General features: G+C 35.1%; 1 protein-coding gene across 3 annotated transcripts; it reads left to right on the top strand.

Moving 5' to 3' along the window:
- Positions 1 to 233: 233 nt before the first annotated feature.
- On the top strand, positions 234 to 22,684 carry mc5ra (melanocortin 5a receptor). Of its 3 annotated transcripts, none has more exons than XM_079878276.1 (2): positions 234 to 406; positions 19,225 to 22,683. In XM_079878276.1, exon 2 carries the CDS (start codon positions 19,297 to 19,299, stop codon positions 20,284 to 20,286), a length of 990 nt encoding a protein of 329 aa, XP_079734402.1. In that variant the 5' UTR covers positions 234 to 406; positions 19,225 to 19,296; the 3' UTR covers positions 20,287 to 22,683. The 3 variants fall into 3 exon arrangements, with proteins under 3 accessions (XP_079734402.1, XP_079734403.1, XP_079734401.1); XM_079878277.1 differs by lacking the exon at positions 234 to 406 and adding an exon at positions 5,818 to 5,872; XM_079878275.1 differs by lacking the exon at positions 234 to 406 and adding an exon at positions 16,545 to 16,799 and having other exon boundaries at positions 19,225 to 22,684.
- The last annotated feature ends 1,067 nt before the right edge of the window (positions 22,685 to 23,751 follow it).

The following is a 23,751-nucleotide window of genomic DNA, read 5'->3' on the forward strand; positions in this document are numbered from 1 at the left end:
TATATATATATGTATATATATAATGCGTATATTTGCATTATACATATGCACAGGTTTAGACCTGTATTTGGGCTATAAATGAATAATATTTTTTGATTGTTTTTATTTTTTATGTTGCAAGTATTCTGGTCTTACAATATGTAAAACACAGAATTTGAGTTTCATTGCAGTGTTTAATGAATCCTGGTTTGGGTGTCTAGAGGATCTTCAGAAGCTTTGGAGGTGGAGCTGTCGCTGTTACCCGATCCTATATATTTATCTGATGCAGCAGAGCCGCGTTCTTCATGGAGATCTTCAAACATCCTCCTCCAGCGCGAATTAACGGCTCTGGACTGAAATAAACAGACAGTCTTTGAAATTCTTAGTGGTGATAAGATTCAGCACAGACAACTCCTTCTCCAAACAAGTGAGTCAATTGCTGAACTTCAGCTTTGTCATTTCTATCTAGCCTAAATGTGTCTAAGCTGCGCTACGTCCCAACAAAACTTATGCAACATTATTCTGACAAATATCTTTTTTGTTCTTTGGTTGCACTGCGCTAAATATATTTACTCGCTCATTCGTTGTTTCTACAATGTCAGAAGCCTAAAGACGTCACCATCTCGTTTGGATAGAGCACCGGTAGATGCTGAATAGCCTAATGTGTTTAGTTAGCTTGTAAATCTTGTGAATTTTGCATGGCGGGTTTACTACATCAGACTGTAGCCTATTTCATCCATCCATTCATTTATTGAATGAGTGACAATGATCAGATCGATCATTAATTCGGCGCTGTCCGCCGACTAGTGCTGAAATCAAATTCATGTTCATTCATCAGGATTCACCCTACAGCGCATATAGTTTACTGTCATTTAATGACATAAAATACTATTTGTAACTTTTCAAACGTGGAAAACCATGAAAGCACAACATTATGTCCTATACATGTATCATAAGAAGGAACCCTGCTATCATGTTGTTGTAAATGTTGAATGTAGTAGTTTACTGTTGTAATTGATAACTCTCCAACATGTAATAGCTTACATAAAATATGCTGTAATTGAACTAAACCGGCATTTTCTGCTGTTTGTTTAGTGATGTTGTGTAAAGCTTATGAACCGGATTGTTTTCATCTTGTTTTTTGGATTTAAGTGGGAATAGCGTTGCTAAAATTGAGGGTGTTGCTTCAGTAAGTCACGGCGTGGCTGTGGATTACAGCTATCTCAAATAGCGAGCAAGCTTCTTAAAGCACCATGTTCCGATGCGCAACTTACTCAATTTGATCGTTTTGTAGTAAATCGCTGGATCTATTGCAGTGGCTAAATTCGAAATAGGATAGCCTACTCTTACTATGTCTTCCATTTAAAGATATGCCTGAAGTAGTACAGTAGGATTGGTATATGCAACTCTCGTCTGGTTCTCCTCACTTTTCTACATTGTCCGCACTGAATGACCAATGACGTTCACAGAGTTCACGCTTAGACCTGCTTCTTCGTTAACTGGACTACTATAGGCTTACGATATTGATAAATACACAAATAAAACATGTGAATTGACGAAAGACCTTATCAATACAGACTAAAACAGAAAACGAATCGCGATTTAGGCCTATCAATAGGCTAATTGTATGCACATTATGTACAAACTGTAGCATTGTTCATGGCGTTTAGAATCATTTAAATATTAATTATTCACTTGCTGATCTCGCTTCTCACCTCAGTCTTAGCGGCTTTGGGAGAGTTGACGATTAAAGCATGAGGTTAAACAAAACAATTGTTTTAAACGAAAGAGTTAAATCGATTATCGCTAAAATCTCTGTTTGCGAGTAAATGAGTGATGTGACATTCAGTTTAAAATCATTCAGTATTAAACTAGGCCTATATAGGCTTAGGCATACACACTTTCTTTTGTACAAGGTGTCCTTGTTAAAGCGTTATATACAATAAGTAGTATTAATTAACATCTAAAGGGTTAGGGTTAGGAATAGTGTTTAGGGTTAGTTGCTAGATTATGTATATTACTGTTTTGACTGTAGTAAGTACTGAAGTAAGAGATGTGTAAAATAATGCATTACCTAATTGTTTTTACAAAAAAAAAAAAAAAAAAAAAAAAAAATGTACAGACAGATGCTACGAACGAACATTGTACTATGTAACTTAGCCATAACAGCCATATAGTTCCTTAAATTATGAAAAAATGGCAATGAAAGTACTCTACTGTAAAAACTTTGAATGAAAAAGGTGACTTGCTGGAACCATAATTTTACCAAATATTTCAGTACAAAAATTACATGCAAAATGCTGCACAGGGAATTCTGGGCTGATTTGAACTGCTGAATTTACTTTTTTTATTTTTATATTTCAATTGATATTGACACAACAATGATCTCTCATTTGTCATTTTTTAGTGCTAAAAGACAGCATTTTGGGCTATAGGTGCGATCTGAGTCAGTTCAGCTATGTGTGTGTTTCTGTGTATATATCTGTTCTATTTATGGTGTTTTTTTGTTTTGTTGTTGTTGTATTGTATTGTCTTTATAAGTAGTGAATAAATAGATTTTTAGAATGTGAGATTTACTGACTTGGAAAGCACCTCTGATGCCTAAAATGCAAGTTGGCAGATCAATAGGTTTTGGGACACATCCAGCGCTCGGCATTGCAGGGACGTGTTTGTGATTGAGTCAGAGCTGCGTGGGTGTGTGTGTGCATGGATCATGCCACGTCTCTCTCTGCGTGTGTGTGTGTGTGCCCACTGCAGTGGTGCATGGACACAAAACCACAGCAGGAACATAAGTCTTGACTGAAGGTCAAAAGGATCCTCTGAGATTATTTAATAGAAAAATCAATAAACACACACATAGCCGAAGTTGTTTATTTGGCGTGGGGTTTAAATCCACAGGCCTGGCACAGACACTCCCTGCTTTAATGAGCCATGGGGAATGAACACAGATCCCACAAAAGTCTATATGACTGCATCAGAACGCTGATAAATGCCACACTACATTTAAAGACTCTGTGTTCCCTTAGTGTTGTGTAAGAAAAATGGCCAGAATTTGTCTCCTTGTCTCTGAGATGCTCAATTTGTTACCAAATAGCAAATATATAGCACATTGCTGCAAATGTAGCTTGTGATATTCCATCTATTATTTTATACATTATTTCAGTAAATAAATGTTGGATTAGTGCATTTAATTTTCTCTATTGTAAAATCTTTTGACAACAAATGTTCAAAAACTATAAGTCAGTACAATGACTTGTTACATTGCATCTTTTCTTGTTCTTCAAAACCAATATACAGAGGAGACCGGGGCTAGTTGTCACAAATTTTGCCATGCTGAATTTGTTTAGTTGTGAAAGTACTGTTTGTGTAAAGGCACATGCATTATGTGTCTTGATAAGTCTTGCCTATGGAATTCCAAAGCTGCCAATATTAAAAATAAATAAATACATAAATAAATATACAAATAAATGTAAAAAAAATAAGTAAATAAAATAAATATATAAATAAATTTACATAGAAAAGCAAAAAAACGAAAATAAATAATTATTTATACATTTATTTCCTTATTTATGTATATATATTTTTTTTCCATATTTATTTATTTATTCTTTTATTTATTTATACATTTATTCATTTCTACATTTATTTATTTATACATTTATTTATTTTTACATTTATTTATTTATAATAACTCATGTCCAGGGGCAACCTTATTAAATGTATGAACGTCACGTTAATCCACATCGATAAATTCAGTTAGAGGATAAGACTGTAGGGCAGTTAGCCTACCACTAAAATCCAACCAGAGCTTCATCAGAGCCATCAATACAGAAGAGATCTTAATGCATTTACACAGCAATTAGCCTACAAGTGCATAAAAATATTCTGAAGTGTTTTACATTTCGAAGACATAAATATGACATGATGGAATCAATGACGTGATAGGCCTACGTTTAATATGAAACTAAAACAGACACCAGGTGGCAGAAAGTCACTGTCTTAATGAGTGAGTTCAATCCACTCGTTTGATTCCTTAAAATACACCGAATCAAAAACAGCTCGACGTGTTGAAGCGGTTCAGCTGTGAATTTGTTTCTGATCATTTCTATTTAGGCCTATGCGTTATTTTAGTGGTAGGCTAACTGCCCTACAGTCTTATCCTCTAACTGAATTTATCGATGTGGATTAACGTGACGTTCATACATTTAATAAGGTTGCCCCTGGACATGAGTTTATGGAGGTGGGCTAAAGACTACCACCGCTTAATAGAATAAAAAAATGTTTCTGTTGCTGTCAGTATTGTTTTTGGAAATTAGGCTACATTAAAATGCAATGGTCTCGTTTCAAAAGCATTGGTCAATATGCTTGCGTCGACTTCACTGTAGCCTATATGTGCCCTGCTTCCTTTCCGTGAGTTCTGACCGAAAAATAGAAAATATCAAGCGCTTCCGTTTCAGAGTCCCTGTTTCATGTTTGTTAGGCCAGGACATTTTACAAATCCAGACCAAACGATGTTCTACGGCCATGTCCGGAATAAAGAGTAGCCTATCCATGTCACACAGTAAGATTTAGGATTTTGACCATATACCTCGCAGTCACAGACCGTATCAACGTTAGTGAGCTATACTTATTGTATTTCGCAACAGTGTTTCACTGTGGCCTCAACCCTTCGCCTTCGCTTACTCTGAGCTCTATTGCTATGTCTGAGGTAAACCACGCCCTCCTCATTACCCTACGCAGGAAGAAATGTAGGAATAAATAAATGAAGAAATAAATAAATGTAGAAATACATAAATGTATAAATAAATAAATGTAAAAATAAATAAATGTAGAAATAAATAAATGTAGAAATGAATAAATGTATAAATAAATAAAAGAATAAATAAATAAATATGGAAAAAAATAAATATATACATAAATAAGGAAATAAATGTATAAATAATTATTTATATTCGTTTTTTTGCTTTTCTATGTATATTTATTTATATATTTATTTATTTATTTTTTATTTTTTACATTTATTTGTATATTTATTTATGTATTTATTTATTTTTAATATTGGCAGCTTTGGCATTCCATACTTGCCAACAGTAACAATGACAAAAACTATAAACATTTTTACTATTATTGAACAGGAGATATCTAAATTGCCATAATGGAACATGCCATTAAACAACCTTTTTCTGTCTGTTTTGGCTTTCTGTCCACACTGAGACGCCTTTTTTGTCAACGAAGACGGAGCTTTTTGAAAATGTTATCCAGTGGATAAATTGGAAAAAGCCGTTTTCATGTTGTGTGAAAACGGAGGTATTCGAATACGATGACACATGTTGTCTATGATTGACAAATCTCTGGTTATACTGGCATTGTTGTCCCTGCTATTTACTTTCATAGTGTTTTCATAAATTTTCCTTTGTAGAACCTTCATTTATGGAATTCCAAAGTTGCCAAAATAAACAAACAAATAAATACATTAATAAATATACAAAGAAATGTAAAAAACAAAACAAAAAAAAAAAAAAACAAATAAATATGTAAATAAATATACAAAGAAATGTAAAATAGATAAATAAATGAGCATTTATACATTTATTTCCTTATGTATTATTGCATTTTTTTTCACATTTATTTATTTATATATTTATTAATGTATATATTTATTTATGTCTACATTTATTTACATAAAATTTCCATTTATTTATTTCTACATTTATTTATTTTAACATTTATTTATTTCTACATTTATTTATTTCCACATTTATACATTTATTTGTCTGTATGGTAATGAGGGGGCGTGTTTTACCTCAGACATAGCAATCGAGCTCAGAGTGGCAGTGCTGAAGCTTTGAGGCCATAGTGACACCTTGTGGTGTGACCACACGAAACGCAAGAGGTTTGTGGTTTGTGGACATGCCATTGCAAGTCACACAAGGAATGAATGACTTAGAGATGGGCAATATGGCCAAAATCTTATATCACGGCTGACCATATAAACTCTTTATTCTGTACATGGCCGTAAAACAGTAAATGCGCTGGGTGTGGTTGCTAAGAGCTTGCGTTTATTGTCGATGAGACTCGCAGACACAGAATGCGGAGAGAAGTCAACGCAAGCATATTGATCAATTCGTTTGAAACGCGACTGCAAATAGAGTTCACGTTTGCGTTTCCTAATTTTGCATGCACAACATTTGACAGTTCAAATGCTTAAAATACAATGCATATTTCAAAGATGCTGCTCTTAGATACTGATTAATCACACGTCTAATTCTAGGCTAATCCTCAATTGTAATTATTCTGTTTTCAATCAAACAAAAGGTGCTCATGCAAACGCAGTTGGTGAAAAACACATCTCGCGTCATGCTATGTCTGAGGTAAAATGCCCCCTCATTACCATACAGACAAAGAAATCTATAAATAAATAAATGTGAAAATAAATAAATTGTCACCTTCCTAAAATAATTGCACAAGTCATTTTTTCAGCTTTCTCAGAAAACACAAAAAACGGAACCTAACTTCAGAGGTTGAGTAGATTTTCGTTCTTCTTGATGCAGCTGCCATCTTGAAAAGCTTGTAAAATTGCCTAAGTCTCATTGTCTTTTGACTTAGGCAAAATAAAACGGCCTAAGTCACACTCTTGACATAGGCCATTATACTACAGGGGTAGAATTGCATGATCTGTTCAACTGAGGATGTGGGCGATTTTACCAGAGGTGGCCGAGATGACTCCTCTTCAAAAATCATCTTTGTCAAAAAATGACTTAGGCAATTATTTTAGGAAGGTGACGAAAAGTAGACATAAATGCATACATAAATAAAAGTGGAAATAAATACATTTTTAAATAAAGAAATAAAAATATAAATGTGAAAAAATGCCATTTTACATAAATAAGGACATACAAGTATAAATACTCATTTTTTTTGTATCTTTGTATATTTATTTACGTATTTATATATGCTTTTTTTCTATTCTTTTTTACATCGCATATTTATTTATTTATTTTGGCAGCTTTGGAATTCCATACTACATTCCTGCAAAGTTGACAGAAAATTGACTAGCAATTGCTGTCCTGCAGTAGCCTGGTAATACCAAACTCTGCTACTGCGCTTTGCTTCGTAGACAGAGTTTGGAAGGGCATAATAGAAAAGCGTTTTCTTTCTCGCGGGGGGGCGCTTGTCTGAAGTTTAAAATCATTGGTTACCCATAAGCCAATCACATAACGTTTGGTTATGGCGTGTGTTATGCGCATGCTCAGTTGCATCTAACTTCCACTGTAAACACATGTATGATGCGAAAACAAAACCATCGAGCGAAATACCGGAGTGAACATGGCTGTGAGCGACTTTTGCAGATTATGTGAAGTAAATCTACGCATCCACGGTACAATCAGTGTTTATGTCGTCACGGCTCTCAGCCCGCCCTCTGTTCGTTGATTGGCCGGCTGTTTTCAGGCCGGAGGAAAACGGAAAGCTATTACGCTGTCTCAGACTGAGTACAGAAGCGAAATGAAATGAAAGTACGAAGTCTGACATAGTCAGGCTAGTCCTGCAGCAAAACATGATGACAATTGCTTTTTAGACCATACGATTTGAGTGCAACCTGGATGCAACAGTGAGTGGTGGGATATTTTGCTAATAAAATGTTTGTGCCAGAAGCACAATAACTTTATTATGCCTGCTCTCTTGGTATCATCTCGTGAGCTTTTATTATATTTTACGCACGCGCATTAAGACGATTTAAGCGTTTTCAGATGTTTCAGTGTGGATGTAGCTGTGTGGATGAGCTACTTTGAGAAAACTAGTGTGGAAAGGGAGTATTTTGAAATGAAATCGCTATTTTCAAATGAATCCAGAATCAGATTAATGTAGACGTAGACGTGCCTTAAGTATACTTTTAAAAAGTGCACTTTGTAATAACATACTTTTTTTTTTTTCATTATGATATTTCAAATCATTATGTTTTAATAATCTTTTCTTGTGCTGAATTGTAGCGTTATTCAGTTTAATTTAAAATTAATATATTTTAAATGTACTAAATTGCAGGTTCATCATTACAAATGTGTAATTACAAATATATTTAATTAAATTACATTCAAGTTTCCATAAAAAATACATTCAGCAGTACACTTTAACCATATTACAGTGATTAATTAATTATGAAATTACACAAAGATTACTCTGAAATTCAGCTAATTGCATGTTTTTAATATTTTATAAGTGCAAACTTAATGTTTATAAGTGCAAACTTAATGTTATGTTTTTTGGTATACTTTTATAGCAATATTTTTTAAACAGAGCACTTATTAAAAACAGGTGGAACAAATTCAAATATAACACTGTCATTTTAGTTGGGAAAATACAGTCCAAAATTTATTTTTTTTAATAGTTAAATTGTAACATATATGAATTTATACACACATGGACTATAATGACTAAACAAGACACACCTGAAAGCAATCAAAACAATGAACCAAAGGAACCACATGACAAGATCACATGAGGGGAACACAAAGATCACATGAGGGGAAGACGAAATCACAAAACATGAACATTAACCATAACCTAGAACAGACATGACATCAGTCATGTTGTGGCCCAACTCTGAAATCAAGTTTTCAGAAAACAGTTTAGTGAAAATAGTCTCTTGAATGTTTCTGTGTTTTACTTGCATTTCTTAGAAATAGCAGCATAACAGCAGCTATTTGTCTATTCCTGTTGCATGTTATTTGAAATTCAAGTGCGACTTGAAGGTGTATGTATTGCAGTTTCCATCAAAAACTCAAGAGCACACCTTAAAGTGTTTTTGAATAGAAATGTTCCTTGATTACCATTTTTTTTCATGCTTGTTCTAAAGACTTTCTGTAGATCATCTGTGTGATCCATCCATTCTATATGTCTGGCTTTTCCCTTTCTGTATTCAACAGCAAAACCAGAGGGGTTAAGGATTGTGAAAAGAAACAAGACAGCAGTTCATTATCCAACCACTCAGAAACGTGGTCTCAGCGTTATTAGATTGGAGGAGCACTAGGTGTTCCCTTCATCTTTTAATCATGAAGTGTCACACCAGGATTTTGAAGCTCTCTTTAGAAAGCAAGCTGCTCTTATGGTTATCAACAACAAAAGACAACAGAAAGTAAATACATTCATTATGAAATATTCTAAGGTTTCATCTAACAAACAAACAAACATTGATCTTAAACAAGCTCAGAGTTTATGGCACCAGTACACCACAAGAATGAGGCATTAAATGTGAGGAGATCTCTGTGCTTTCATAACATGATGATCTGAAACCGATGACGCACAGAACGGTTATTATAGCTTCTCATATGACACATTCATGTACGTTGAGGTTAATTCAAGGTGAAACTGATAATGTTATCAAGCTAAAATAATTTAGTGGGAGCGGGAAAGCCTAAAACGCATGCTGAGGTTATGTTGTTTCTGTTCCATATGTGAGTGACATTAGTTTTGCTATGTTTCATAAGATATGCTGTAGCTTGTAACAGGACAGTCATTGTTTGTCTGGAGCTGTGCTGGTGACTAACAACAAACTCCTGCATGTATACTAAATTTGCCCCTTGGCCCCTGTCCATCATGGCCTCCTAATCATCCCCATATACTGATTGGCTTCATCAGTGACTACGTTTACAAGCTGTCAATATTCGGGTTATGGTCGGGTTAAGGTCACTATTTGGGTTTCTGAAACATTCGGAATAACCCGTTTACATGCGTGAGTAGAGAGAGTTACTCCTGTATACATGGAATTGGCAATATCCCGATGTAAACGGCGACGCACAGTTAGCGTCTTGACGTACGGACAACCTTAAGACGCAATATGCGTCATTTCCGATTCTTCTTCCTGTATCCAAAGACAACAACAACAGCAGCAGCACACGGATAATGAATAGTTCGGGGCAGATAGCGATCACGTTTGTTTGCGTTTTCCTCCTCGCTCCAAAAGTGTGGTGCTGTGCTGCGTCTCGCCATGTTTACCTCTACTTCTTGTTTACTTCCAGTATTCATACTTTGCACGTGACGTCACATGTACTGGCTAGCGGGCAAGAACGTCGTTCTCCAGCAACGAAACCCAGTAAACTAATCAAGGATCTACGTTATAACGAGTCATTAATGTATTTTAACTTATATGTTTAATATACTAGCATTTAACCGAAGCTATAGATTGTGAAATTAAACATTTCTCGTTGTAAGTGTGTTTTTTATAATAAATAAACAACATATTTGAGCTTCAAACAACTACATTCTCGACTGAGAAACTCTTATAAATACATTTTGTGACACAATAACAGTCGTATTTTAAATTTCGCGGTCTTTCTCCTCTGCTATTGACGCAGCTCGGACTCATCTCGGCAAAATTCATTGAAAATGAATGACTTCCGGGCACTTTGACGCTCTCGCCGGTGGCGGTGTGAACGCACAGTAACAGCTGTCGTCTTTTGCTAACAACAACAAAAGTGTGTGATAGGTTGTTTTGAGGTTTGTGTTATCTATGGTTTTCAATGAGAACCAGAGATGACCCAACAGTAGAGCTAGATTATTTACGGAGGAATTATTACTGCTCGATTATCGTAAAAAACCTTGTCTGCTTTACACAATTTAGCTACCTTGGAGTTAATCCTAGTCCATAGTTATGCAGCTAGCTCGCTAACAGACTTGATAGCTACTAGAAAGACCTGGAACTACAGGACTCTACGTTGAAAATACCCGTTTGTTGCCCGCCAGGTATCCGTGGTAGTCACGTGACTGCAAAGTATGAATACTGCACGCGGGTTTCTGTATGCGCCGTCTCTACTAAAAAGACCAAGATTCCTTGCGAATAGAACATGTGCAGAACACAAATCAATGTTCCTTCTGATGGGGATATGCCGATACGCGTTTACATGACCAAATATTCGGGTTAGAAAAGGGGTACCCCAGGGATCATATTCGGGTTTTTAAAAACCGGGATATGAGCATATTCGGGTTTTTGCCGGTGTTTACATGGCCGTGCGTGACCGGGTTATTGGCAGCATGTAAACGTAGTCACTGTCTCCTCTCCACCAGTAAGCTGGTGTGTGGTGGGCGTTCTGGCGCAATATGGCTGCCGTCGCATCATCCAAGTGGATGCTGCACATTGGTGGTGGTTGAGGAGATTCCCCCATCTATGTAAAGCGCTTTGAGGTCTCAGAAAAAGCGCTATATAAATGTAACGAATTATTATTATACTCTTGTTGTGTACTGTATGTTCATTATGTTGCTTCGCTTCAGCTATAAATGCACCAGCTATGCATTGATTGTTTGTGCATTTTGGGGGTCGGAGCAATGAAGGGAAGGGTGTGTTTGTTTGGGTTGATTTCAAATATCAACTGCTTCTCAAAAATCACATTCTGCACCTTTAAGATCTGAAGTACACTTAAGTGCATAACCAATACAATTATTAAGCCCACTTCTTAATATAAAAATGTCAGGAAAAGTTTTATAAATGCTTTATTTCAATCCTTTTAGGCTCCATTTGAACTTTTAATTAGCATGTAAGTGCCTGATCTTAAAAAGACTCTAACTAAAAGAAAGTGGCCCAGAGGATGCTTCTTTAACCACACATCATAAAAAATGTAAATAAAACTAAAGAAAAACATCAGTGTTTGTCTACTTTGGAGGTCGTATCAGAGTTCTCCAGCTAGTGACTCATCCTCCAGCGCACTGCAGACAGCACGATCTCTGCCGTTGTCAGAAGAAATGTGTGTTACAAGCTTTCTTAGAAGAAGGTTAATGTTTCATCCTTGAGAACAGGCCATGAGATCATAAAAGGAATCTATCTCTGAGTTTCATTCATTGCATTGAGAAATTTTACAATACTGGCTGATCAATTGCAGTCTTTCTGTGGCGTCCCAGAGGCCCAACGCCTCCATGAATTAGATGTGCTTCTACTTTCTACTCATCTGTACTAAATCAATGTAAGAGAAACTTTTCAGCACAGATTTGAAACATTGATTCCATCATTCATTGAACTTCAAAATATGTGTTAGCCATTCACAATGTCAGAGACAGTTAACTGTCTAGAGAGACCTCCTTTATTTATTCATTTATTAAGATGGATTATATTCATTTATTTAAAATGCTACATATGGCACGATCTATACATATATGTTTTGTTTGTTTGTTTTATTATTTATACATAATATGTTAATGGTTTGGCAACATTGTGATACACAGTCATGCTTATAAAGCTCATTTGAAATTTGAAATTGAGAGAGAGAGAGAGAGAGAGAGAGAGAGAGAGAGAGAGAGAGAGAGAGAGAGAGAGAGAGAGAGAGAGTAAAGGGGGGAGATCAGGAGTGAATAGAATATATGTTCGCTGTCAAAACACTCCTTTCTAATGAGGAGCCCGAAACTCTCTACTATTTTAAAATTCTCACCAGGATGCAAGGCAAAATTTAGGGCAAAATATTTATACACACCCATTTAAATAACTGCATTACACTTTCACCTTCTTTCCGTGGTGTTTTTCTTTTTTAAGTTTCTGTGCAAATTAGCTTTTATGGATTTTAACTTTTGGTTTTATTTAGTTATTTATGTTTAAAACAGTGGTTCTCAAACGATATGCAGAAAAATACTAAAACTATTTTAAAGTTATTTAATATTTGAACATTTAAGTTGTCTTTACATTTTTCTATTTCCATGTTTTATTTACAGTTTTAATATTGTGTGTCTAATAATGAAAGTCTAATGCTTAACCTACATGTAGTGCAATGAACAATTAACTGCGTACACCTGTGTTCAAACTAATGTTGAGTTAGTATATAAAAATAGGACCTTTCTACTTTTTGATGCAGCACAGTGGTGCCATTATTTATATACAATCAGCATTTCAGCAAGAAATGAATCATACCAATAATATTTGTCCATCTTGTTGATTATTATTTATTATTATATATAAATATAATAGTTGTTATTATTAATTGATTTCCATTAAGTGAGTAATCCAGAGGACTCATCCTTGTTTAGAAGACCTTGTTGCACTAATTGTTAGAATTTTTTAAACATTTGATGTAATAAATACATAGATAAATAAATTAAGCTGCACAATTATCTTTATGAAAGTGGAATTTATTTATTTATTAATTTATTTAGCCTAATGTTTTAATAGTAAATAGATTTCTATAGGTTATACTTTTATAGCAGTCTAGGTTATACTTTTTAAAAGCATATGCGTATGAGCACAGTGTGTGACGTTGAGGTTTTTGTCTAGGAGAAACATTTGAGATGTTAAAGAGATTTTTCATTCTTCTGGGAAATGCTCTTCAAGGGCACACTTTTCCACTCTGTATTTAGTAGTGCTTCAGATAAATCTAAGCAAACAATTTTTTTTGAACAAACATAAATCATTTTGATAATCAGCAAATTGATCTACACATAGCCAACATAGGTTTAGAGTTTGTTTTTCCACAATAGAGGGAGTAGGGTTGTCCAATGGGTTAAAAAAAATAAAAACACAAAAGCAGGGAATTCCATTTATCTTGAATGTGAAAAAGATTTATTTGACAACTAAATGTACAATATAAATGTGGCCTGAGGAATAGATGCTATCTATGCTTATCTCCATTCAGTGAATCTCTAATTTGACTGGTTTCTTCTACCATTCTAAAAAACATTTCTAGTGTTATCTAGCCAAGATAATGATTTCCCCAAATTAAAGCGTTTCTTTGAGAACTGGATGTCATCACATGTCATACTCCTTTGAAATGAGAAATTAGATATTTACAGTGGATTTTCATTTTTGTGCTAATATACACAACTATTCATTTCCAAATGTATGAATTTTAAGGTAATGAATTTTGCTAGAATATAACATAGATATGTTAAATCTAGATGCAATTTAATAACATGGTAGCATGCTCCAGTGCTTCTTTTTAAGGGGTCAAGATTTTGCTTGTCAGCATGGCCCTGCTATTCCCAGCTTGAAGATGCTGTATCTACACCATCTGGCAGCATTGACATGCATAATTAATCATGTATTTTGACAGTATCTTTTGGAGAACTCTTAAAAACATGAAATGGACTAGACATTTGACACTCTACACTCAAAAATAGTTGAAGTTTAATTCACTTAATTAATTAAATTAAGGAAAACATCTCCACGAGATTAGTTTAGGAACAGTGTTGGGGAAAGTTACCTTTTTTTTTTTTTTTTTTAAGTAATGCGTTACAATATTGTGTTACTCTCTAAAAAAAATTAACTAATTGCATTACTTCATTTTTTTTTTTTTTTTTTTTGTAAAGTACTTACATTTGACAAATGAAATACTTAATCTGTCTTTGTGCAAGTGAGATGAGTAAATGCATGCTTACATTTAGTCTAGAACCACAATAACCATCATGTTTACACAGATTTCTCTCAGCATCGGGACATATAGGAAAGTGTCAGTCAATAAATGGGAAAACACAGCAACTGCGTTACTTACTAAAAAATGTAACTCAGATATTTTGTTCTAAATTCAAAAGTAATCTGTTACTTTACTTGTTACTTGAAAACAGTAATCTGATTATGCCAGATGCATTACTTGTAGTGCGTTACCCCCAACACTGTTAATTTAAACACTCATGCTTTGTTGAACAAACTTAATAGATCCTATTAAGTTCATGTGTTAGAAAATAACTAAAACCAACATGTTATAGACAATTAAGCTCCACTCTTCAGCTAAATGGTAACCACAAAAAGTTAGAAACTCCTCTATAGTTTTTACCAATTTAAGTGGATTGAACATAATGAAATGAAGTTGCAACAAAATGTTCAAAGCACTAAATGTTCAAAATAAAGCACTACACACTATAACACAACAATAACACTAGAGAAGGGACTAAAGAAAATAGCCCACTGCTATGGCTGTGTTCTGAAGCTGAAGCTCTGGAATATGGAAAATAACAGTAAGGAAGCCACTGCATCATGACTGAATCATGGTTCAAACTAAAATTAATATTTGAGCTTTGGATCTACAGTATGTATATAGGTCCTTGCATAAATGGGAGTTGGTGGGCTTTGCTTTTATCAATGATGGCACATTTCGGGAGAAAAAAATGCATTAAATCCTTTGAAATGTCAGATCTCGATATTACAGTGTTTGCACCAGGCTAGAATCTATCCCAGATTTTCTTTTTATTTGCCACCTGGGACCTGCGGGGATTTCTATTTCATTATTATTATTTTTTATGTGACATTGTTAAAGTTTGCAATGGAAGTATTCACACAGAAACATTTCATTTTATTTGACATTATTTTACAGTTGTGAAATGTCAGCAAGTTATCATTTTAATTACCTCTGCCTCAACTTTAAAATTGTGTCAGATGTCCATCAGATTAGAATAAATTAAAATTACATTATGGCATATGCATTATAACTAGCTTTCAACAACTAAACCTGTTGAAAGACTTACCGTCAGCAAGACAGACATGGATCAACATCCTCTCCCTCTGATTGCAAGGGTACTTAATGAATGAAGGGTACTTGTCATAATCACATTCATTATGAACATGCATTTAATTCGATGTTTAGCAGTCACCTATTAAAATAAAATGAGCTACTTTGCACAATGAAGATGTTACAAGATGTACCGGGGGAAATTTTTGGTGGACTGAAACACTGTTGCTGTCTCACACTCAATCAAGTTTACCCAAGTTTATGAGCGCGAGTCACCATTGCAGTGCATTTTGCAGATGGCCTTAGTTAGGATATAGTCCTATATATAACACTGATAAAATATAACACTGTTATACACCATATTCTTTAATTGAATGCATTGTTCTAAGCCTTTTTAGGTTGCATTAGTATGCCTCCTCATAGATGTGTGTCCCATATCTGTCAATGTAAATCTATGGGATTTGTACCTATTTTCACCTCACCTCAACAAGCCACATAATTTGAGGCATTATTCATGCCTGCACACAGCATACACACACACACACACACACACACACACACACACACACACACACACACACACACACACACACACACATTCGTGACATTCGTGACATTCGTGACATTCCTGATATTGTAATAATATCAAATTAAACATTTTACTTTAAAGTAAATCACAAGTCATTAATAGGAAGCAAAGACCTGTAAAACGATTTTATCATTTCAGTATTTCTGTGTCCAACCCTGAACACTCATTATTTTCTGCTCTCCCACCATCAGCCCATCATTACAGTCATTTGAGTAAGTTGTAAAACTGTGTAGTTCTTACTTTCTTGTTTTCTAAAGCTCTTTAGTCTGTCCAGGCAATGACTCATTTGCGGTACAGTTATCAGCAGATAGTAGATGACTTCTGGCGCACACTTTCAGATAGAAGACCCTTCATCCAGACACCTGACCGATGATCACCAGTAGGCACAATAAATCTTCTCTTTTACAGGAAATTCAATGATACATTACTTGCAGGGCTGTTTTTATGAACAATGGGCTTGTTTCAAAAGCCTACTGGCCATCCGTCACGAAACAGATGATCATATGCTTTTGAGGATGTGTTTAGTGCTTAGATTTCATGTCGCGCAGTAGCTTGAAGACCTTGGAGCATGATCATGTTTTTCTCTACCTTTTAAAGTGTTATCTCAGAGAATAAAGCGAGAGATGATGAATTAGTGCAAGGCAAGAATTCATAACCGTAATTAGGTATCCTCTGGGTCTGGTTTTGAAAGGTCTGGTTATTTAAAAGGCCATATTTAGTCAATAGTTTCTGTTACTAGACACATGCATGCTTTTTGTTTTTCACCCTGAATGGATCCCTATTCTTTGTCATCTATATGCTCTTTAGTGAGGTTTGTTAAGGTAAGCTTCACTACTTTTATAAATTATATTTCAATGTAAGGATATAAACAAACCTCTCTAAGCGCTCCATTAACTAACACTCCATTTTGAAAGTCGTGCTGCATTCAAGACTTGAAAGTAAATGCCCACTGCTATGATTGGGTAACAGTTTTGCATATCAAAATAAGTAAGCGCTTTGTTATTATTTGAAAAAGGATGACTTACAGTGTAAACAGAATTATGAATGAATGTACCATTGTTTGTTACATTGTCGTTTTTATAGGCTATTCATCCTTTTCGATAAAGTGAAAAACGTATATATTGTCATTTGCAGTGTCGTGTTTTAAATAAAATGAAACGTGTTTTAATATCTTACTTAGGTTTCCTTGCTTTCATCGGAGGGGCAGGAACTCACATTGTTAAGCTCAAAGTATATTTTTATATCACAGCAACTCCGTTCACTTTGCCGTGCTTCACAAGTCAACAATGAATCTGTAAAGTTGAAAATTGCTTTGATTAACACCATATCAGTAGTTAATAAGACTTTTATTCTGAATTACTTTTTTGCCACATGTGGTCTTGATGTATAGTACTATGCATTACCGAAACCTGTGGACGAGTGTTGACTTGAGCCCGCTTTCTGAACCTATACAGTCTGACTGATATTCCTCCCAGCCCATTCAAACATGTTTTTTTATTTCGATAGGGCGATTGTGTAAAAAACTTGGGAGTATACTTGGATTCTCTTATGTTTGATAAACATGTCAGTTCTGTGGTCAATCAAAATCTAGTTTCTTTCATATAAGAGCACTTGCAATGGGGAAGACTTTTTTGTCCCTCAAGAACTTTGAGATGGCTATTCAATATCAATTTTGGTCCTCTTTCCCAATTTGTAAAACCTTGTGCAAAAAACTTGGGAGTATACTTGGATAGTGCTCTTAACTTTGATATACAGGTCAGTTCTGTGGTCACATCTAGTTTCTTCCATCTAAGAGCACCGGCAAAGGTGAAGACTTTTTTGTCCTTTAAGAAATTTGAGAGGGCTATTCATGCCCTTTTTAATTCAAGGCTTGATTACTGCAACTCACTCTACATAGGAATTAGTCAGGCTACTCTTTCTAGGCTACAAGTGGTACAAAATGCAGATTTTTTGTTTTCCATTGCTTTTAATCAATGATGCGGTGCCTATTTTGTCTGGTTATTGTTTGTTGTGTGCCAATCTGTATTTAGTTTTGTATTCTATGTACAGCACATTGGTCAACAGTTGTTGTTTTAAATTGTGCTCTATAAATAAAGTGACATTGACATGCGTATTACTTGTTCATTCTACAGGCGCGTATAGGGTTTCTTTATAAAGTGACATCGCCAACTACTGACCAGCCATGTGTGTTTTTAGTCGTTATCGTGTATCCGTATGAACAGGGATCATTTTGACAAGGTTGTCGTCTGTTTGCGAAAAATAGCAAAAGAAAGACTTTAAACCCTGACAGGGTGATCAGGGCCCTGACATGATCTGGACATAAGTAAATAATTAGACACAAAATACTAATTTGAGTTGAAATATTTGATTACCTCATTGAATGCAAAGCTTCTGTGAAGAAATACAGTTCAAAGCAAGCAGCTTAGAGAACAAGAATAACAAGTTCAAACAAAATGGACATTAAGGGATAATGTAGTCATATCACGTATTACGCAGCTTTTCACCACTTTTCACACAGAAGAAACTGTTTTAAAATCGTACCTGTTTATTATCTTAGAATCCACTACAGTGTAAAAAACGATCATTCTAGCAACAATAATACCATATACCTATTAATACTGAACAGTGGCGTGCATAGACCTCCTCAGGGGCAGGGGTGGAAGGACCAAAAAGGGCACTTAAAAAAAAATAAAAAAAAATAATTAAATAAATCACCTGTATTTAAAGAAGTACCCGTCTGTCTGTTGTGTTTTTAAATATTTTTATGACTTCCTCGCAATTAATTGAAATATCTCGCTCAATGGAGAGCAGCAGTGGGTCAGAGAGCCTCTCTTCATTACAAATGAAAAGACGTTTAATCTTAGTTAATGTTACCTGCTGCTCGTGTAGTTTGAAGACTCGCGGCGAACTGCTGCGTATGAGGCGCTGCAAAGGAAACTCCGCCTACCACTTCACCTCCGCCAAATGCTTGTATTATTATTGTTAGTGGCAATGGTGTATAAGTGTATTGTTATTTATTATAATATTTATAATAATTATTGTTATTATTTACATTTATCAGAGAGGGGCACAATACATTCTGAGACAAAATGGGCAGGGGCTTGAGCCCCTGACCAATCAGAATTAAGCCTTTCAGAGAGCCATGTAATTTAGGTTCTTCAAGGAACCATCAATGCCAACAAATAAATTATAATTTTAAGAGTTAGCTCTTCCTAGATTAAACATTATTTGTTTAATTTTGTGCAGGTTAAAGATGCCCTACCCACCATCACAGTGACTCCAAGAAAAGTCTACAACATTCCCATTCAGTTCCTCAAGATGAACACTTCAGAGACCACCACTCTTTCCCTCTGGGCCATCCATGTCAATTCCAGTCCTGTTTCGTACCTCCTCAATGTTACCGAGACCTCATCCCATGCCAAGCCAAAAGCATGCGAGCAGCTCAACATTGCCACTGAGGTGTTCCTCATCCTTGGCATTGTCAGTCTACTGGAAAACATCCTGGTCATCTGCGCTATAGTGAAAAACAAAAACCTACACTCGCCCATGTATTTCTTCGTCTGCAGCCTGGCCGTGGCCGACATGCTGGTGAGCGTCTCCAACGCCTGGGAGACCATAGTCATCTACTTGCTCACTAACCGCCAGTTGGTGGTGGAGGACCATTTCATCAGACAGATGGACAACGTTTTTGACTCTATGATCTGCATCTCTGTGGTAGCGTCCATGTGTAGTCTTCTAGCTATTGCTGTTGATCGCTACGTCACGATTTTCTACGCTCTACGATACCACAACATCATGACGGTTCGCCGGGCCGCGCTCATCATTGGGGGGATTTGGACCTTCTGCACTGGCTGTGGAATAGTCTTCATAATCTATTCTGACAACACGTCCGTCATTGTGTGTTTGGTCTCCATGTTCTTCATCATGCTAGCACTCATGGCCTCTCTTTACAGCCACATGTTCATGCTTGCGCGTTCTCATGTCAAACGCATTGCCGCCCTGCCGGGCTACAACTCCATCCACCAGAGAGCCAGCATGAAGGCGGCCGTCACACTGACCATTCTTCTCGGGATCTTCATCGTCTGCTGGGCTCCATTCTTTCTCCACCTCATCCTTATGATCTCCTGCCCCAGAAACCTCTACTGCATGTGCTTCATGTCTCATTTCAACATGTACCTCATCCTCATCATGTGCAACTCTGTCATCGACCCACTCATTTACGCTTTCAGGAGTCAGGAAATGCGGAAAACGCTTAAGGAAATCATCTGCTGCTATAGCCTGAGGAACATTTTTGGAATGTCAAGGTAGCGTCAAACCAAAAAATGCTAAGTGGATTGTCATTTCACAAGAAGAAATCTTTCCATTCATAAAGTCTGAGAGCAAAATGTGCCAACCCCCTGTTGATCTAGATGAAAAATAAGATTTTTGTGATGATGTATACCATCTACTTACTCCTCATCCTCTATAATGCAAACACTCAGAAATTGAAACTTGAAAAAAACTGGAATATTAATTAACTCTTCAGGACACAAAGATGCAAAATAGAATATCTAATGAGACAATTTTTGATATTATAAATATATGTAGATGTTGTAATATTGTTGGAGAATTAAGGAGGCCTTAGTTCTATATGGAACAATATAATCCTCGATGAACAATGTGATTTAATAACACAGTCTCTAGGGGCACGGAGGAGCTCTTGATCAAAGCCTATGGGAAAAACAAGTGCAATCATTTGTCAAATTAACAATGCAAAACAAAGCCTGTCTAGACATTAATGTTGTATAGGTAAAATTAAAATGTAAAATAGCATGCAGTTTACATTGTTGCATGTGCTCTGTGGTTGGCAGTGAAGGTGAGAAAGAACGAGCAACACTATTGATTCCTAAGATGAAATTCAATGACAAAACTGCTGCAGCAGACTACAATTTTTAAAAACATGGCACAATTTATACACACATTAATACACAACATAAAGTACATAAAATAAAAGAATGGAACCAGACTGACTGTGACAAAAATAGATTCACAGTCCTTGAAATCTTAAGTAGATATTTTATGAACAGCATGACAAAGAGGATGACAACATTTCTGGTATCATGTCACTAACACATTTTTCAGATTTTTTAAAGGCATCAGGAGTTTTATAATAGTTGTATTTGAATAGAAATTCTTCACATATGCCTGTATCATAATGTGTGTATATCTATAGCTGCAAAAACAAAATCAAAAATATATTATGACTTATGCTGTATATTAACTCATACAATAAAACAACAGAGAAAACAAGTTTAACCTCATTAAAATAAGTATTGCAACTACTAAAATAAAAAGCTTAAATAAATATTTCTGACTTGTCCTCACAATTGCATTTGTGGATATGTTGGCAATTTACATATTATTGTAAGCACGAACATGTACTTGAATTTGGGGGTCTGCAGTTATTCTCATTTGAAGCATTTACCACTGCCCCTTTAAATTTAATGACATTAAATTCTATGGCTTTTTTATTTCTTGTATTTGCTGTACAATTTCAGGGTGAGAATCAATGTTTGTCATCTTGCTGCTTACTGTCTGCAGTCACTGCATAAGTTAATCATTTTGAAATTATAGGAGCATAGTATAAATTATAAAAGCAAGTGTTTTGTTGTTTTTTCTTCAGTTAATATTTCCCATGGGGGGCATTTTTAATAATAAAGTGCTACATTGATTATAAAACATGAAACAATTAGCAAAACAGCAAAAAAAAAAAAAAAAAGTTAAATATAATATACAAAATTATGAAAATATAAAACACAACTCATCCTAATAAAATGAAAACTCAGAAATATTACCTCTATTTAAAAGGGTTTTAAATGAGATGTTATAGAGCTAAACAATGTTATAGGTATTTTGACTCAAAACCTTAAAGGTACTAAGATATAGTCCTTGTGACAAATAATAGCCCTGTTTCCCCTATGGTTAAAACACTTATCCAACAGCTTACATTTGAAGTATATGTAATCTAAATGTAAATCTGTTCATGCTATGTAAATTCTATGAAACGTTTACATTATATATAATTTGCAGTAGGACTGCTGTAGTAGGCTAGTTGATTCTTGTCTTGTATTGACTTCTAATGGAGCCAGAATTTAAAAGTGTAAGTAGGTAATTGCTCAGACTGTGCAAATATGTTCAGTTAGGTTGTTTGTCAGCTTGATTTTTGTCAATATATTATCCACTTCTCTTCACTTTGGTCCAAAGTGGTTCAGTTCTTTTCAGTTCAAATCACCGTCCAGTCACTCAAGCATAATGTCAACCCTCCTTACATGTGCTCATGATGGTAATAATAGAATGTGCCTTCAATGTGTTTTGTGCTGTCAAAATGACCCGGAGGTCGTCTGATCTGTCCTCTCTGTCTCTCTGTGGTACATTAACTGCTCAGGTGCTCAGGTTTGCTGGCTCTCCATGACAGTGTATCTCTAAACCCTTCACTGTTTCAACAAAAAACAACTTGAATCCCACTCACAAAATAATTTGTGGTTACCTGGAGTGGTTTCACATACACAGACAGTTATTAGACAATTATCATTAATTCCAATCATCCAAAGTGCCACTCACTACAGATATATATATATATATATATAAGTAATTTAGATTTGAGTGAACAGCAGTAATGCTCCTCACTGTGATAAATGTTTTGTGCATCTGTGTTATGCTGTACAATCTCTTATTTTCATGTATTTGGATGCATGTATAATTAAAATATAAGAATAAAGTTCATTCTTGTGACCATTTTTCATTGTTACATGTTTTTTGCATCAATTTACAATATTAAAATAATAATAATAATAATTAGCATAACAAAGTACATGTGTATAAAGTAATCATGTAGTCTCATTTCTGTCATGACAACTCTTGGAGTGTTTGGCTTGGTAATGGATGACAATGTTAATATATTTGGGTTAATAGATGACATCCCATTTTTAGCTACAACAGCTTAAACTCTTCTGGGAAGGTTTTCTACAAGGTTTAGGAGTGTGTTTATGGGAATTTTTTACCATTCTTCTAGAAGCGCATTTGTGAGGTCAGGCACTGATGTGGGACGAGAAGGCATAATCTATCATAGACATAATAATACATAGACGCCCTCAACGGCACTGCCATATTGCGAAGGGCAACTTTCCCATAACTACAACACCACAACGGGAACTGAGAAAAATGCCTGCCTCAAGTGCTGCTTGGGGCTGAAGCCTACAAATCGCCGGACAATTGAAAACAGGTCTCTGGGAATTACCTTTCACAAGTGAGACTGAACATTTGTTTCTGGTTGTATTTGGTCATTATTTATTTAGTAATAGTAATGTTAGTTGGCCACCGGAGTCAGTCAGACTAAAATAGCTAGCAATAAATAAATGATTGTGTGACAGTGACAGAATGTCCATTTTTAGACATACGCCCAATGCATAGTAAGCCATACTTTTTTTTTAAACAAATAATGCATTATAACGTAGGACAATAGTATTTAATAGTGCATTGAATGTTGTCACAGGCTTGTATAAAATTATACAGTGATCCAGTGGGAAAATTAAACCATTCGTTTTTATATCTTATGTTTTCAATTAGTTTTTAGTTAAAGTTTTATGATTTTTTTGTATGTTTTTTGTTATTTTAATTATTTTTGTCTATATTTATGTTATATATATATATATATATATATATATATATATATATATATATATATATATATATTAGTGCTGTCAATTCGATTAATAGTGAATTATTGTTGTTATA

Source organism: Squalius cephalus (assembly GCF_949319135.1).
Source record: "Squalius cephalus genome assembly, chromosome: 8".
Lineage (NCBI taxonomy): Eukaryota > Metazoa > Chordata > Actinopteri > Cypriniformes > Leuciscidae > Squalius > Squalius cephalus.